The 16,841-nt window shown below is 39.3% G+C and overlaps 1 protein-coding gene across 7 annotated transcripts in view; it reads left to right on the top strand.

Moving 5' to 3' along the window:
• The window catches only part of RPS6KA5 (ribosomal protein S6 kinase A5), an 82,694-nt gene that overhangs the window by 30,589 nt on the left and 35,264 nt on the right, over positions 1-16,841 (top strand). For 2 of the 7 annotated variants that reach the window (XM_071809558.1, XM_071809557.1), the window contains exon 1: positions 4,102-4,214. The exons of the other annotated variants lie outside the window; for them this stretch is intronic. In XM_071809558.1, coding sequence (XP_071665659.1) covers positions 4,193-4,214 — 22 coding nt within the window. In that variant the 5' untranslated portion in view covers positions 4,102-4,192. Of the gene's footprint in view, positions 1-4,101; positions 4,215-16,841 lie in introns of those variants that run through there. 7 annotated transcript variants of the gene reach the window in all.

Below are 16,841 nucleotides of genomic sequence, written 5' to 3'. Positions count from 1 at the left end.
AAGTGAAATGGCACTCTGGTATTGCCCTGGTTTTATCTATAAAATGAGTCTATGTGCTTGTACTTGGATAAAAAAGAGGAAATAACCTGACTGGAATAAAGTAGTTGAATAAAAAGTGGATCAGTATGAAATGACTTCATGAGATATTAAATAGAATTTGAACATCAGAAGACCTACAGTTTGGCTAGTCTAACCATAGAATGGGATTAGGTAAGAGATTAAGAGATTGAAAAGAATAGTACCTTTTTAATATTAAGTTTTATGGCACGTGCATTCTTAGCCATGTGATGAATATAAGACTTGTCTTTCCAATTTTTAACTCTAAACTGAATTGTGAAGAAAATCAGAGTAAAAGAATACACATTGTAGGCTTCTGCTTTCATGCATCTCAGTTGAGTTCCTGTCTAACTGGGATGCAGAATATATTTGCACATTACATTAATAAAAATTATTAGCCGGGTGTGGGGAATTGATAGGACAGACAGACTTTGTATTGAACTTTCTACAGCATTTTTGTTCACTGCATTTCATTTACATGTAAAAAAAATGAACCCCATAACTTGGTATTTTTTTTGCCATCTTTTTTCTTGTATAGTGTCTCCTGGATTTCTGGCTTAGGCATCTTATAATCTCATTAATGACTCTACTTGTATGCTGAAATTGTTTTAATTTGATTAATATCAGTTTAATGTACTCATCACACCTGGTCTTCATTTTAATGTCTATTTTTAAAATGTGACTTAATTTTTTAAAATATTTTTTCTCACATTTCTTTTGGTTCTGTAATTATTAAATATCATGCTTTAGTGTATACGGAGTTCTATGCGTCCTAGAAAAAATAATGTAAACGCATTCATTAAATTATTATAGCAGTAATCTATTCTGTTGGACCATGCATGACAATTAACGTTTTTCTTTTTAATTGAATCCCACAAAGTACACTTTGTACCGGAGTATAATGAAATACTGAATTCTTCTGTATTGGTACATATCTTCTGCATTAGCTTAAGTTTGTTTAGAAGTTTTTGTGTTTGCTTAATGAAGTTTAAAAAAAAATGTAGTAAGTACTGAACATTGTCAGTCTTCAAACGATATATCTGGGAGCATGCAAATGCCTTAGTAATGAATCATATAGGAGTTAATATTCTGTATGAGGGATGATTGAATTGTAATCTAAGTCAGTTGGATGGATATCTGTTTACTTCTGTCTGATGTGTAGAATGAGTAGTTCAGCTACATGATTGTTTTCCCATCTGAAAAATCTCTTGATCAGAGTTGCAAATTTAGTTATAACTGTCAGATGCTTTACACTGTTGAATTGTTGTTTGCTTTCGTTTGTTAGCTGGTTGAGTGAACATTTTGTTCTGGAAAGAAAACTTTAGATTTCAAAGGAAATTTCATGAAAGGAAAAATGATCAAAAGGTGGTTAGTCCACTGTGAATTTTGGTAGGTGAGGTAGGAAATGTTTCGTAGACTTTCTTAGAGCAGTTTAAAGGTGTTAGATTTGTGGTCCGAAACCGCAATTACTTTTACACCAATTTTAAATCATTATAACTAGGCTCAAACACATCTTTATTAATCAAAATAGGAACAGTTACAATCAACACATTTTTGCCAAAGAAAAAGAAGTTGGTTGATTCCTGTAGCATGAAAATCTGTGCTTTGGGTTTCAACAAAAACTTTGAAAGCATTTTCTGCATCCTGCTGGTTGTGGAAGCATTTCTATGCAAAAAGTTGTCAAGATGCTTGAAGAAGAGGTAGTTGGTTGGCAAGAGGTCAGGTGAATATGGTGAATTAGGCAAAACTTCATATCCTGATTTCTTCAACTTCTGAAGTGCAGTCTGGCGTTGTTGTGGAGAAGAGTTGGGCCCATTCTGTTGACCAGTGTCAACTGCAGGTGTTGCAGTTTTTGTTGCATCTCATCGATTTGCTGAGCAGACTTCTCAGGTGAATTGGTTTCGCTGGGATTCAGAAAGCTCTAGTGGATCAGGCTGACAGCAGACCACCAAACAGTGACCATGACAGTTATTTTTGGTGCAGGTTTGGCTTTGGGAGGTGCTTTGGAGGTTCTTCTCTGTCCAACCACTTGGCTGGTCATCACCAGTTGTTTAAAACCCAACTTTCATCGGACGTCACCATCCAATCAAGAAATTGTTCATTGTTGCTGTTTAGAATGACACTTCAAAACATTTTTTTTTTTTTTTTTAAATTTTTGGTCAGCTCAGGAGGCACCAAATTAATGAGATTTTTCACCTTTCCAATTTGCTTCCAGTGCCAAATGACTGTGGAATGGTTGACATTGGCTTCTTTGGCAATTCCTCGTGTAGTCATAAGAAGATCAGCTTTGATGATTGCTCTCCACTGGTCGTTGTCAAATTCCGCTGGCCAGCCACTACACTCCTTATCTTCCAGGCTGGGGTCTCCTTTATGAAACTTCTTGAACCAGCACTGTGCGTTGATTAGCAGTTCCTGGGCCAAATGGGTTGTTGACATTGTGATTTGTCTCCACTGATTTACAACCCGTGCTGAACTGGAATGAGAAAATCACTTGAATTTGCATTTTGTCTAACATCTTTTCTATAATCTATATATAAAATAAACAGCAAGTAATTAGTCAGTAGCAAAAAAAAGACAAGAAAAACACATTAAAATTATGTATAACATAACCACATGTATTTAAGAATGTATTCCAACATAAAATGGAAAATTTCAACAGTGCAAAAACCGCAATAACTTTTTCACCAACCAAAGTTCACAACAGAGGGAAGTGACTACAACTCTACTCTTGTTTAGTGCTGTATGAACTGTCATCTCGCTTGAGGGACCTGGTATTTAACTTTAGAAGACCCTTTATAATTGTCCAATTTAAAGTGATACAGTCTGATCATTGAAATTCGATAAGGCATCACCTGAACACTGAGCATTCTCTTGCAAAGATGAGTTAAAATAATCCGTACTGCAGGTGACCGTTACTATATCTGCTTGCATTTTAGTTAAACAGTTGTTCAGTAATGTAGACATAGCACAGTTATAAGGAGTAGATTTACATTTCTGTAGAGGAAAATGTAAGAGTAAACTGAGTGGTGGGGTTAGTCCATGGAAGTTAACATATTAGTTATGGATCTGTCTAGACAATTAGACAATATTCCCCTATTTTGGAAAAGGAAATGAAACTTTATTTGGTGTACTTCTGTTGATGTTTCAGGTGTCCTGAACTTTAATGTTGAGAGCATACCAAACACTCCAAAGACACTTAACTGAACTGGACTCATTTAATTGCAAAACTAGGTCAATAATGATCAGATGACTGTTTGTGCCTTACACCAGGAGTTATCCTTTTTACAGGGTTCATCACGAAGATGATTCTGCTTTCCCAGCACGGAGCAGTGATGCAGAAGACTGGGACACAAAATATGCTGTGAGATTTTCATGCCAAAAATCTTAAAGTGACATTAAGAATTTTTGCAAGACAGATTATGAAGTCTTACAGTGACTGCCCTGAGAATTCCGTTTTCTTATTATACAGTAATACACCACTTAAAAATCACTTTTTGAGGAGAAAGTGATCTGCGTGTTCAGTAACGGGGTATCTTCTAACAGATCTTAAAATAATATGGTGCTGGTTAACTTAAGAAAATTCTGTTTCTGTTTTCCAAAGGGAAAAAAAAGTAACTTCTTGAGGGCAAATACCACCCTCATTAACCTTTTTTTTCTCATGGATTTTTTTTTTTAACCTGTTGAATTACTATGAATACCGAACTTCAATGAAACTTGGGCAACCAGGTGTGAAAAATTTACGTGACCAGAGATTCATAGCCCTACGAAAATGAATTTGGAACCAGATGGACTGTATTTGAGCAAAATTGTCCAATCCTACTCTACCTTTTACATTTGGTGCTCTCTGATAATATGAATGTTTATTTGGCATCTCCTGTGCATTTTTTTCTTTACATTTTCTTTTTTGAAAATAAATTTTTCAAGGTTTGTGGTGGCAGCTGGTAGAATTCTTCCCCAAATCAGTACTCTTTTATACCTTATAATTTTGTCTCTGTCTGAAGAAAGAGGTTTTTTTTCAGGTTTTACTTTGTATACTGTTCTTCTATCTTTTGCTAATGATACCTCTCTCTTCTCAACATCTATGGTTTAGGGAACAAGTCTTCCAAAAATTGGAATTTTGAGAACCCAGTACAAAATGTTCATCTGGGCTGCCAGTGGTACGTGCTTGCGTTTCTCCCACACAATAATGTTCTGTTTCTGATTTTTTTTTTTTTTTTTTTTTCCTGGAGAACGGAGACACTTGTTTTCTCTTAGTTATTTGCTTTACAAATCCATTATCATGGCTGGTTTAAAGAATTCCTTGCAGAACTACAATTGCATTGCACTGTGAAAACAAACATAGCCATTGTATAAATCTGTGGAAAGGGTTTCTTGAACCTGCATTCAACATTAGTTGAGGGCTTAGCCTTGCATTGAGTTATGTTTTGGGGCCACAGCTGTAGAGGTCACATGTCTCTTGGCTGGCGGTACCAGGTTTAGCTGTTGTTGTTCCTCCTTTTAAGTGCCTGTTCTGCTGGCAGCTGCTGGCCGGCAAATCTCATTCTTGAAAAATTCAGTAGCCCGATTCCATGTCTGTTGGGGAATCAGAAGTCATTATGAGCGTGTCTAGCTCTGGCATGTGGTACAGTAACCAACGTGGTATTTTGACTTACCTGGCTTCAAGTAGGAACAGTCACCAGGACAGGATTTTTAATTAACTTCAGATCACTTTATACATCTAATTGTTTTTATTGATTCTTCTTGGGATGACATTTCAAACTAGTAGACTTTTGATCTGCCATATTGCAACTTTTCTTGGTCTAGTCTAAACCTTTACTTTTGTACTACAATCTTCATTATGATTTTGTTAAATGCAGAGTGGTATAACTAGTGTGCCAGTAAACATTTGCCCTGTCTCTGTTCTTCCTCCTCTGACTCCTACAAAGATCATAGTTTTGTTCTGATAGAAGATACAGCTACAGAAGCAAGAATCTACAGCTAAGAGATCTCTCGAGTGAAGCTGTACTCTTTTTGGTGTGGACAGCTTAATTATCCACTGTTACGTCTGGGTATTATGACCTAAAAAGCTCCCCAAATAATTAAAACTAAAAAAAACCCCACCACCCTCCCCCCCAAAAAAAACCAAACACAACAAAACAAATAAAAAACCCAACAAACAAAAACCAAACCCAAACCAAACAAAACCCCACTCAGATTAGCATGTACTTTGTTGGAACAGGATTTTTGTTTTTCATTTTAAATTTACATCATATGCTTGAACCTTGAAAGGGCTTTTCTGTCAATTTTCACATGCCTTCCTAAATTGAGACTGTAACTATTGTTATTCTGGACAATTAAGATGATGGTGAAGAATGTTACACATCTGATTTCTATGGAAACAGTTTTTTTTTCTTGGTGCATTTTTATTTTTGAAGTAAATATCAATAAAATAACTTCCAGATAGTATGACTTTTAAGGTTCACTGAAGGTAGGAGGCCTGGTTCTGTGTGGAATTTAGGCTTTTCATTCTTTACTGGTGATTTTCCTGAAATGCAAATTCCATTCAGCAGGTCAGCTTGTTAGTGGCAGCCCTGCTATGTGACCTCTACAGCACTGCAAATAAATTTCAATATATGAGTATTCTTTTGATTTATCCTATGGCCCCAGTTTTGTCATTTAACTTACCAAAGGAACTCTAATCGCTCTCTTAACCAGAAGCGTATAGACAGTTTGCTCATAGCTGATGTAAGAGATACTCTGTGTGATACTGCTGAACTCTTCTGCTGCTCAAGTTCCTCAGCCTTACAGGCTGTTTCTAGAGGAGGTGTGGTTCTTGACTAGTTAGCCAGGGAGCAGCAAGATGGGGAGACCGTGTTAGCGTGGGCTGGGAGCTAAGGCTGACAGCGAGGCAGGCGTGGATCAGTAACGCTCACTGACCAGTGGTGCAGTCCCACAGCTGCCAAACAAGATCAGAGCAAGTCCAGGGGCGGTAAGACAGGCTCACACCACAGGCCAGTGCTTATCAGACAAGCTTGCCATGAGGAGGGATGCTTGAGGTCAAGTCAGGATTTGAAGTTGGTGGATCAGGATCAGTGAGTACGCAGCCAAGTACAGGTATACCTGCAGCACAGCTGGCACAAGGATCAAGAATGGGAGCCTGACCTTCACCCCCCAGCTGAAGGTGGAGGAGGCCTCTGACAAGGCTCCACACAGGTTACTCAGCTGCATCGTTTTAGTGTTGGTCTTGAGCACAGATTCCTTAACCCCTTGGACTGGGGGAAGAGGTTGCAGAGCCTGTTGAAAAACTCAGGGCCCTGATGTGGTTATCCTAGAAGAGCTTTTACTATTTGTGCTTGTAGCCAAAACTTAAGTTATGACTTTCAGAATGTGGCATACTCTTACAGCTGTACAAAATAGTAACAATAATGATATTGTCCTTTGTGTTCTAGAAATTCTGCGCTTTTTTTTTTTGTGCCCAATTGGTGTTATTTGCTACACTACTGATAGAGCTCAGAGATGATCTAATTAATGCAACCTCAGGTTAGCTTTGATATTTTGTTAATACAGGAAGAAAGACAACTTTGGATAGGAAACATTTGTGTAGAGGTATAAGCAGCTAGAGAAGGTAGATTTACTTCAGCATATTTCCCTGGGTTAGTCAAATGAACAGTGAGACTTCTCTAGCACAGTACAAATACTGGCATCTGTTAATAGCTAGAAATGATCAATTGCTTGAGCATTTGAGGAGGTTAAGAAATTGATTATATCTTGTTGAAAGGACAAGAAAATGATTTCATTTAATAATCTGTGAAAGTCTTTAGATGGGCCCATATCCCTAGTTAAGGCTGAGTATTACTCCTCAATGCAGTAGCATAATACATCCTTTCTAGCCTTTACTGTATGAATTTGCTTATTTCTCAACTAGTTACTTTTTCTTCGATGACCTCAAGAATACTTGAATGAATAATGGTTTGGTCAATTTCCAGATACACATTGAATTAATTAAAATTATTAGAAGGGATGGTTTAGCATGTATTGTTTAAAATGTTGTTCCTTGGTAACTAAGAAATTAGTAAAACTGTAAAACAGAAGGGTCATTTGCCATACTATTGTGGCAGAAGCGGTTCCTATTATATTGATACTGATAAAGACGCACACTAAGAGATGGCAGGAATCTCACAGAAACACATTAGCATTATTCTTCAAGAGGGTTCAGTACCTATTTAGTTTGTTTCCAGTACTGTTATCTCTTGTTGCCATTTCTAGTTGTTGTGGTTTAACCCAGCAGGTAGTTAAACACTGCACACAGCTGTTGGCTTACTCCCTCTTTCCAGTGGGATGGGTGAGAGAATCAGGAGGGGGTAGGGGGAAGGGTAAACCTCGTGCATTAAGGGCAGTTTAATAGGATAGAAAGGGAAAATGATAATAACAATTGCAATAATAAAATATAAAACAAATTATGGACAATGCAATGGCTCGCCACTCAGCCAGTTCCAAAGCAGCAGTCCCCTGGCTAATTTTTCCCTAGTTTATGTACTGAGCATGACATCATACAGTCTGGAATAGCCCTTTGGCCTGTCTGGCTTGGCTGTCCCGGCTGTGCCCCCTCCCAGCTTCTTGTGCATCTCCAGCATTCTTGCTGAAGGTGTAATCATTGTTTGACAACAACAAAAACATCAGTGGATTGTGAATATTCTTCTCACACTAAATCCAAAACACAGTACTATACCTGCTACTAGGAAGAAAATTAACTGTCCCAGCCAAAACCAGGACACTAGTTCTGAATTGCAGTCTGCTTTTCTGCCTTGCCCTTTTGAGGTGCCTTGCTCTGAATTCTTGTGAAGTGTAATGTGACTTGTTAATTACCAGGTCAAGTGTCACAGTCCTGGCCAGATAGCTGTTACAAGTATTTATGCCAGGAGTGTTAGGACTTCTGCACCTTCAATTTAAATTAGTGCCAGGAGCTCTAATACAAAGTTAAATACTCTGTATCTTTTGTGACACCCTTGCTCTCCCAAGCACTTTTTTTACTAAAGCTTTAATGAGAGCATACTAGGGATGTTAGTTGGCATCAATGAACCTTCAAAACAATTATACCATTTATTGTGTCTTTTTGAGCAGACTGACTTTTCCACTAGAGACTTGCAGCTAATGGAAAAGAGCAAGCAGACTTCACCACACAAAGACCATAGGAGAAGAAGCATATGAGAAGTTACAGAAATTGTTCTGTGGGTTTCCTGTTCAGAATTTGCATGAAGCGCTACTTAAGAAACCAAATTTTTCTTAGGTACAGTTGGTATATCGATGATCATACCACAAAAGGAAACGGGCATTTGAGGAACTTTACAAACAGTTCTGGATTAATCTGAGATATCCTTGTTGCGTTAAGAGAGTTAATTTAGCAGAAGTTAAACTCGCTCGCATTCCAGCTTGTCCTCATTATTTCACTGTGTGGCTGGGTGCAGCGGAGCTTAACTCCGGAGTGATGCTCAATTACATCGAATGACCTCAAGTCAGCACTACAAGTCCAATCATGGTCAACAACTGGTCCAGTGTTACGCTGAGTTCACATGATTACATATTCACTAATGCTGCAGGGTTGCATTGTGGTCATTCATTTTATGCACTTGGACAGATTCACGAATAGTATAATATAAACTATAAGTCTGAGTGCATCCATTGAGACATTCTCATTACTAGATCCACAAATAATGAGGTTTATTAAAGCAACATGTACAAGTTCTTTTAGATTGCTGTTGATAAAATACAGTCTGCAAAAACACACTTTAGTTGCAAAAATATGTTTTAGTTGCAAGAAATATGCATTGGTACCAAATACATATACAAATTCTAACATGACTATGTAATGCTACTAATGTGATTAGAAATACAAGTTTGAAGTCTTAAATGTCCTGGGGAAACACAAAGTATAACCAAATGTGCAAATCTTACCCTCCTTTTGGGAAGAGATAGGTTCAGCCCATCGACTGATCCTGGAAGTCTACAATGCTGTTTCCTCAGCTTCTCAGTGATGGTGTGTTCCCTAACTTTCTGCTATTGTTAGGGTATTTTATACTATTTCCTATGTTTAGGTGGAGCTTTAGTGACTCTGGTCGTACATACCCTTGTTATTGACTGGTATAAAATCACAGAATCGCACACAGAATCACAGAATGTTAGGGATTGGAAGGGACCTCGAAAGATCATCCAGTCCAGTCCCCCTGCCGGAGCAGGAACACCAGGTGAGGTTACACAGGAATGTGTCCAGGCAGGTTTTGAATGTCTCCAGAGAAGGAGACACCACAACCCCCCTGGGCAGCCTGTTCCAGTGCTCTGTCACCCTCACTGAGAAGAAGTTTTTTCTCAAATTTAAGTGGAACCTCCTGTGTTCCAGTTTATACCCGTTACCCCTTGTCCTATTATTGGTTGTCATCTTGCTTCCATTTAAAAGTATAAATTTAAAAGAATTCAGGGCACATGCTCGAGGGGGAATAGGGGTGTGATGGAAACGGGTATCTTTTGTGGTTTGGTATTATAATGAGCTAAGTTGATCCATGAGACAAATGTCAATGCATCTGCTAGCTCAGCAACTAGAATTAAAGATGGAATGGAACATTCATCTCTTTGAACTGACAGCAGCTATGTGCATGGTACCATCTGGTTCTGTACCTACCTTGTACACAGAGCCTGGCTGTGGTATCCCCACGTTGCTCCACTCCCCCGTGCTCCTTAGTGCCATCACACTGGGCTCCCCCATGGACTAACATCCAAGAATGCAGGCCAGGTTTGGGCAGGGGGAACCATGCAGAGCAGATTCCTTACTTGCTGAGCAGCTGCCTTATGTGCTGAAGATGAGGATGTAACTTTGTTCTCAATAAGTGTGTCTTGGATAATCATTTTCAGTAATTTGCACCCTCAATAATCAATTCACAGTCCTTGCAGTCTGTAACGCTATCCAGCACAATTTACACCAGTCTTTCTGCAGATATGAGAAACGCCTGGCAAAACCGAACCTTCTTGAAGAATCTGCTGCATTAAGTCACCTTTCTTCGTTTTATAAAGTCTTGTGAAGCATTCTATATACCTAAAGATTTTTGTACATCATGGAAATGTTTCCTGGCACAGTTAAAACATGCTATGCTTCAGTCTCATTGAATCATAGAGTTGTAGAATATCCTGAGTTGGAAGGGTGTCACAAGGATCATCAAGTCCAACTGCCGACTCCGTGTGGGCCACCTGAAAGTGAAACCGCGTCTCTGTTTTCCAAACACTTTCTTTAACACTGACAGGCTTGGGGCCATGACCACTTCCCTGAGGAACTTGCTCCAGTTCTTGACCACCTTCACTCCCCATCATGAGAATATCATAGGCCAGCAATAAGGTTACTCCTCCATCTCCTCTGCTGCGAGCTGAACAAACCTAGTATCCTCATCTGCTCCTCAAAAGTCATGTCCTCTAGTCCTTTCACCATCTTTGTTGTCCTCCTTTGGACACATTTGAAAACTGCACACAGTACTGAAGGTGAGTGTGTAGTGGGGCATTTTTTTTTTTTTGAGTTGTTAGCTGTAGTGTGCTTAATGCACTCAGGATATGGTTGGTCCCTTTCTTCCACTTGGCACACTGCTGGCTCATACTGAGCTTACCATCAACCAAAACCCCCAGATCCCTTTCTGTAGGGCTGTACTTCAGCCTGTTGTTCCCCAGTCTTTTCGTTGGTCTTTAATTGCAGGAGAGATCAACTGTCTCTGGTTTCTTTCATTAGAGATTGGTTGATGTACCTAGGAAACACTAATGACTTCAAGGACGAAGATTCTCTCTTTGTATTTCTCCTCCCTATAGGTTGTAGTCTCCAGCAAGCAATCATCTGGGCTGACCTCCTTGAGAGCAGGCAGCAGCCCTGCAGGTCTAATTTAGTCTAGAACATAAGCTGGAAATACCACATCTTGGGCAAGAATTACAATACTGTGGTGTCAAAGAAATGTTAACATCTGACATTTGTTTCTGTTCCATGTGACCCCTTCCCCAATTGTCCATCTTATCTCTGTGCAAAGAGATGTTTTTTGGCATCTTCATCTCCCAGGAAATTACCACATGCCCTGCACCTGGTACTATAAGACTTGCCCTCTATCAGAGAAGAAAACATGGCTTGTGAATACTTATCAATAACAGTCAAGATGATAGATTTTCATGTGCCAGAATGTTTATTCACTAAATAGAATTCAGAGCAAGGTCTTTATATTGACTGTAACATTGCCAGTTCCAAAAGGTTGGTTTGAAAATTTAAATCTCCTGGAGACTGGCTTTCTTTTTGTCATATATATTACGTGCAGGCTGGTTCCAGTTTATTATAGGTGAGAGGCATTTTCATGGAAGAGTGGTGGATTTCACTTGCAGCCATGAGTATTTCATAGAAGTTGGAAACACAGCAGTAGCTCACATGAATTACACGGTGTACACAGTCATGTGAGGTATAACCTGTTAGGTCATTACTTAAAGAGGAGACCCAAGATATGCAGAGTTTTAGCTAAACTGTGATTTTTCATCAGTTTGATTTTTCGCCTATATACCTGATCTGAAAGTTTCTATGAAGCATTTTATTACCCATGCAATAAGGAGGAATTTTCCTTGACTTTTAAGTAGAAAGACCATGTCTGCATTAGATTAAAAACCTTGTTTGAACTTGCTGTGTGATTTCAGAGTACCTCTAACAACAGCTAAGCATTCCTTGTGTCTTGCTAGGTCGTAATATTTTGAAATCTTCATAATGATGAGATCAGATTAAGCAATTTAATTTGCCAGCTAACAAGTATGGACAAACATAAGAGTCTCATAAGAATGTTGCTGAAATCTGTGGAAGAACCCAGCCAAAACATGCACAATAATTCAGTTATTTCTCCATAACAAAAACGTGACAAGAACTAGTAAGTCATTCTTGTCTGGACTGGAGAATTTTTCAGTGCCCTTGTGGAAAGTCAGTCCTGAATGCAGCCCTGAAGGCTCTCAGGTGAGCTTCTCTCGAGCTGGCTGGTTCCCTTCTGCTCCTCTGCACCTTCTTGCCCTGTGTTACCAGGTGCTACTCACTCATTGTTGGTGACAGATGAAATACATGTCAGTGGAGGTTGCAACTCTGACTCCAGCTGTAGAGGTCGTCTTAGTGTTCTTTGGCCCAACAGCACTTATTGTGTCCAAGTTTTGGTTTTGTTGTCAGTTTTTAATATTGAATACGCTAAAGGAGTAATTCTTAAACTATTTATGTTCCTACAATATTATATGAGAGTACAGAATGCAAGGAAATTGAAGTCCGAGACAATTTAATAGCTGAGATGTGCCCTTTCCCTGATATTGTGTAGTTTCCATTTCTTGTAATTCTTACACTGGAAATTATGTACAGTAAGGTTTAACCAAATTTTAACCATGTCCTACTCTTGCTTCTATTAGCAAGGAATTATTATTAGTGAACACATACACTATAAAAGAACATTTAGGTAAGAGTAGCTTGGATTTTATTTTATTTAGTTGTGAAATTCATTTAAGGACTCAAGTTTCATCATTTGAAGGAATATGATAGTAGAGTGGTTTCAGAATGTTTCATATCTAATGTTCAGCACAGTAGTCTGGCTCAGTTAAGAACAAAGTATTTGTGCATTAAGTGGTTGGAGAACAGAAGCGAACTGTTCTGTTTCAAAGGTGACCTTTCATGTAGTTGGAAAAGTGGGTCCTAATTGTGAATGCTGAAAAGAATGGCTTCAGTGAACACTTGGCTAATCCTCTGACTAAAATATGTTTGCACAAAGACTATTGTGAATAAAATAAGACATAGGATTGTAGGACCCAAGTGTCTGTTGGAGCAGTAGCACGTGTTCTTTGCAGTTCTTCAAGCTGAAGTAGTACTTCAAAGGCCATATATTTAAACGTTAAATAATATGTCTTCAATTGGCAGAATGATTGTCTTAAGACACTTGAGTGCTTTCCATATCTGCATTACACAGATGCTCAAAGTCTGAAGCATTTTCCCAAAACAGTATTTGTATGGCAAATAGATGCTGTTCTTAGGCTTGGTGGGCGTGTGTAGAACAAAACTTGGAATATACCTCAGTATTCTGAGGCAGATACTCTAGGTAGAGCATCTGGTTATTCTTTGCAGGTGTGTTGATTTTATTTTTTTTAATTTTTTTTGTTAGTATTCTGTTGGTTAACTTTAGCTCAGGCTTTCCAGCATTCACACCTCCATAGTTTTCTTTCATAGTTTTGTTTGGGTGCTTTGCTTTGATGTGTATGTTTGTTTTGTTCACAAGGTCTCTGAAACAAGATCTTTTGGATTCTTAAGACTTTGTTTGATCTTTTCTTTGTTTATGCTCCCATTTTTCCAGTGGTCAAATGGCATGCTCTGATTTGCTCAGTCTGTCCCTTCCACAGACAATTTGGCAGCAAATAGGTGCATTTTGCACTTAATGTTTGTGTACATTGTATGTTTCTCTTGATGTAACTTCTGGTTACCTGTAGAACTCTAAACAGAAATCTTATTTTCTTTGGTACTCAGCAGCCGCACACTGAAGATGTCATTGACTCAGGATGTACCCAACACATTAGTCCTTGCTGCTTGAGTCTTGAACTCAAGATGAAGGTTATCTTCTTTTGCTCTGGGGCTGCTTCAGAGCTCCAAAAGCTATTCTCTATACTTTCCTTCAAGCTGTCTTGGATGCCCTACCTGCTATGTTATGAGTACGCATGGTAATCACAAGATTCACTTTCCAGTTATGCAGGTATCAGTTTCCAGAGAATATGGTTGACTTGGGTTTTTTTGAGTCCCTGAACTAATGATGTTCTCTGCTTATTGAAGGAGTTCTAATACCATGTAGCAGTCCCGTGGGATCTTGTCCTCTGCTCTAAGACAGGTGTATCCCTGTGTCCTCCTAGCTGGAGATGTCTTCAGCCAAATATTAAAACACAGTGTGTTTTACAGATGCAGATCTTTAGGTGCATGCACTAAAATAATGCAGGGCTTCACCCCCTAGGTGTTGGGGAAACACCTGTCCTGAGTCTGTTTGTCCATATTTCTTTGCCCTGTTCCTATGCCCTCTTGGATGTGTTAGGACTTTGAATGAGACATTTTCAGTGTATCTGGGCTATGTGAGTTTTTTTGTGGCGCTGGAAAAGAACACTGTCCTTCCAGCACAGTAACTTCTTAAATCAGACGTAATGGAGTAGCCCTTTGTCCAGATAGTTGGCTGCCAAAAGGCAGTTTGGCCTGGCAGAGATAGATAAGCCTTCAGGAGCATGTTGTACCTGTGTGATTCCTTGGCTCTCCTGAACTCTCATCTAATTCCTGTGGTTCACTCTGGAATTACTGTTCTTCTCCCAAATACCCTGTTATAACCTGTTGAACAGTTATGAGACTTAATAACTGTCTGAGCTACCACTGCACACATTGTTAAACTGGGTTTGCATTTCTGTAGACTACTATGTGTGCTCTCAAGGACACATCCTTATGTTATAGTAGTGACTATTTCTCTGTCAAGCTTTTCCTGTAGATGTGGAGAATTTGATTAGTCTCTGCAGAGAAATGGAGTTTTTTCCTCTTGCTTTTTTTCCCACGGTGAATGTGCTTTTTTTTACTTGATGAGGGAGCTCATTAGATAACTCTGAAGGCATAAGTCCTCTCTGTCTTTGAAAAGGAAAGTTTACACATGTGCTTTCTGCAGCTTCAGGTAGTTTCAAATGCCTGCCTAACTGTTCCTTGGTTATAAATCAGGGCACATGATGATACCACAAGATCATCAAAAGCATGATAGTACAAGACCTTTATCCTTTTGTCAGCACTTCTGACTGAGCTAGGCTTTTTGCTCTCTTGAAATAGTGTAATTGCAGTCAACCTGCCAAGGTCAGTGTACATAGTCTTAGCAAAGAAGACACTGCTCTGAGTTTTTTTTTTCCTTTGGTGAAGTGACTGTCTTCCAGGACAAATGCTAATCCACATTTCACCTCTCCATCATGGACAGTCACAGAATTCTCATTCTCTGTCCTAAAACTGCCCAGTAACTAGGTGCTGTCAGCATTCCCTGGTTGGAAGACAAATTATGTCGTTTCTGTTTTTCATGAAGGAGAAGGAAAATCGGAGGCTAAAATAGATAACCTGGAGAAAAGGCTGCAGCGATCACATAGACAATGGTATTAAAAACACCCTAATAAGCTAAAGCAGTTACATTTCACTAGGATGCTCCCATCAGTCGGAACGATTGCAAGGAACTCAGAGGGTGGAACTGTCTTTTATATTGCCCTAAGTGAAGTGGGAAAAGTTAGAGGTCTGCCCCATGTGTGGTACTAGAGTATTTATTAGAAACATTCTGGTAATACATATTGGCACGTCTGCAGTGTCAGTGTGTAGCTCCTCTGGAAGAAAAATGTTCAGAGAATGTAACTTGTTTTTCTAATTTAACAGAGGGATGGTTTAACAAAGCAAACTGCCTGGCTGTCCAGGTGAACATAACTATGTTCAGTGTCAAGAACTCAAAATTCTCTTTGTATCAGTGGCTTCATGAAAAGATGTTGCACCCTTAAGCAGCTAACCAGTTTGAAGCAGCCACTTTGTATACGTATACTAAAAACTGCTGTTGCACAGATGTTCAGTAATGATGCTGAACTTGGTAAAGAAAAAAACAAATCAAACTCAGCTGTTATGTGCTAGAGGACTGAACACAGTCTCCAGATTATCTGTAAACATGGAAGCACTGCTGACTGGGACATAATGGCACTCTTTCAAAGACAAAGTCAATATTGTCATATGAAGTTATTAGAGATGGGTCAACCATGCTTTTGTTTCCTTCCGTTACTGCCTGATTACTTGCTGTTCTGCAACGGGGACCCACACTGTTTAAGGCATGCATGCTGAGTGAGGGAAAAAAATGAGCATTCTGCATTACACAGAAAATTCTTAAGATCGAGTGTTTGCAAGATGTGCGTGTTCAGGGAGAATTCATCTGTAGGCAATCCAAGTTCAGTTGGTATTTAATAATTTCCTTTCTTGTCTTACATCTCATACAATAAAAGCCTTAATGTAGATTCTGGACTTTGGATTCATGGTATAAAAATGAATTAAATGTAAATTAGGCAGAGGGAAAATACAAAATGGGGTTTGGTTGTGATTTTTTAAATTTTGGGGGGGCTGCATACTTGATTTGTGAGTGAGATGTGATTTCACAACTGAATGGTGAAATACAGCTCACAGTGACTTTTTGTCACAGAATCAGAGGATGGCTGAGGTTGGAAGGGACCACTGGAGGTCACCTGCTCCAACTCCACTGCTCAAACATAGTCCCCTAGAGCCAGCTGCCACAACCATGTCCAGAAGCCTTTTGAATGTCTCCAAGGAAGGACACTCCACCACCTCCCTGGACAACCCACATCAGTGCTCTGTCACCATCACAGTAAAAATGTTTCCTGATGGCCAGAGGGAATCTCCTGTGATTCAGTTTGTGCCCATCGCCTCTGGTCTGTCACTGGGCACCACTGAAAAGAGCCTGGCTCCCACTTGTCTGTACCCTTCCTTCAGGTGTTTGTCCACATTGATGACATCCCTCCGAGCCTTCCCTCTCCAGGTGGAACAGTCCCGGCTCTCTCAGCCTTTCCTCTTATGCTTCAGTACCTTAATCTTAGCAGCCCTTTGCTGGACTCTTTCCAGTATATCCATGTCTCTTTTGTACTGGGAAGCCCAGAACAGGATGAAAAAGGAAACTGTCATTGGAAGTAAGATTATTTGAAAATGGTTTTAAACCTACATGTAACGCATAAGAGTAAAGACTGTTAGT

The sequence above is a fragment of the Patagioenas fasciata genome, chromosome 5, assembly GCF_037038585.1.
Source record: "Patagioenas fasciata isolate bPatFas1 chromosome 5, bPatFas1.hap1, whole genome shotgun sequence".
Classification (NCBI taxonomy): Eukaryota; Metazoa; Chordata; class Aves; order Columbiformes; family Columbidae; genus Patagioenas; species Patagioenas fasciata.
This window is presented reverse-complemented; position numbering and strand designations above follow the sequence as displayed.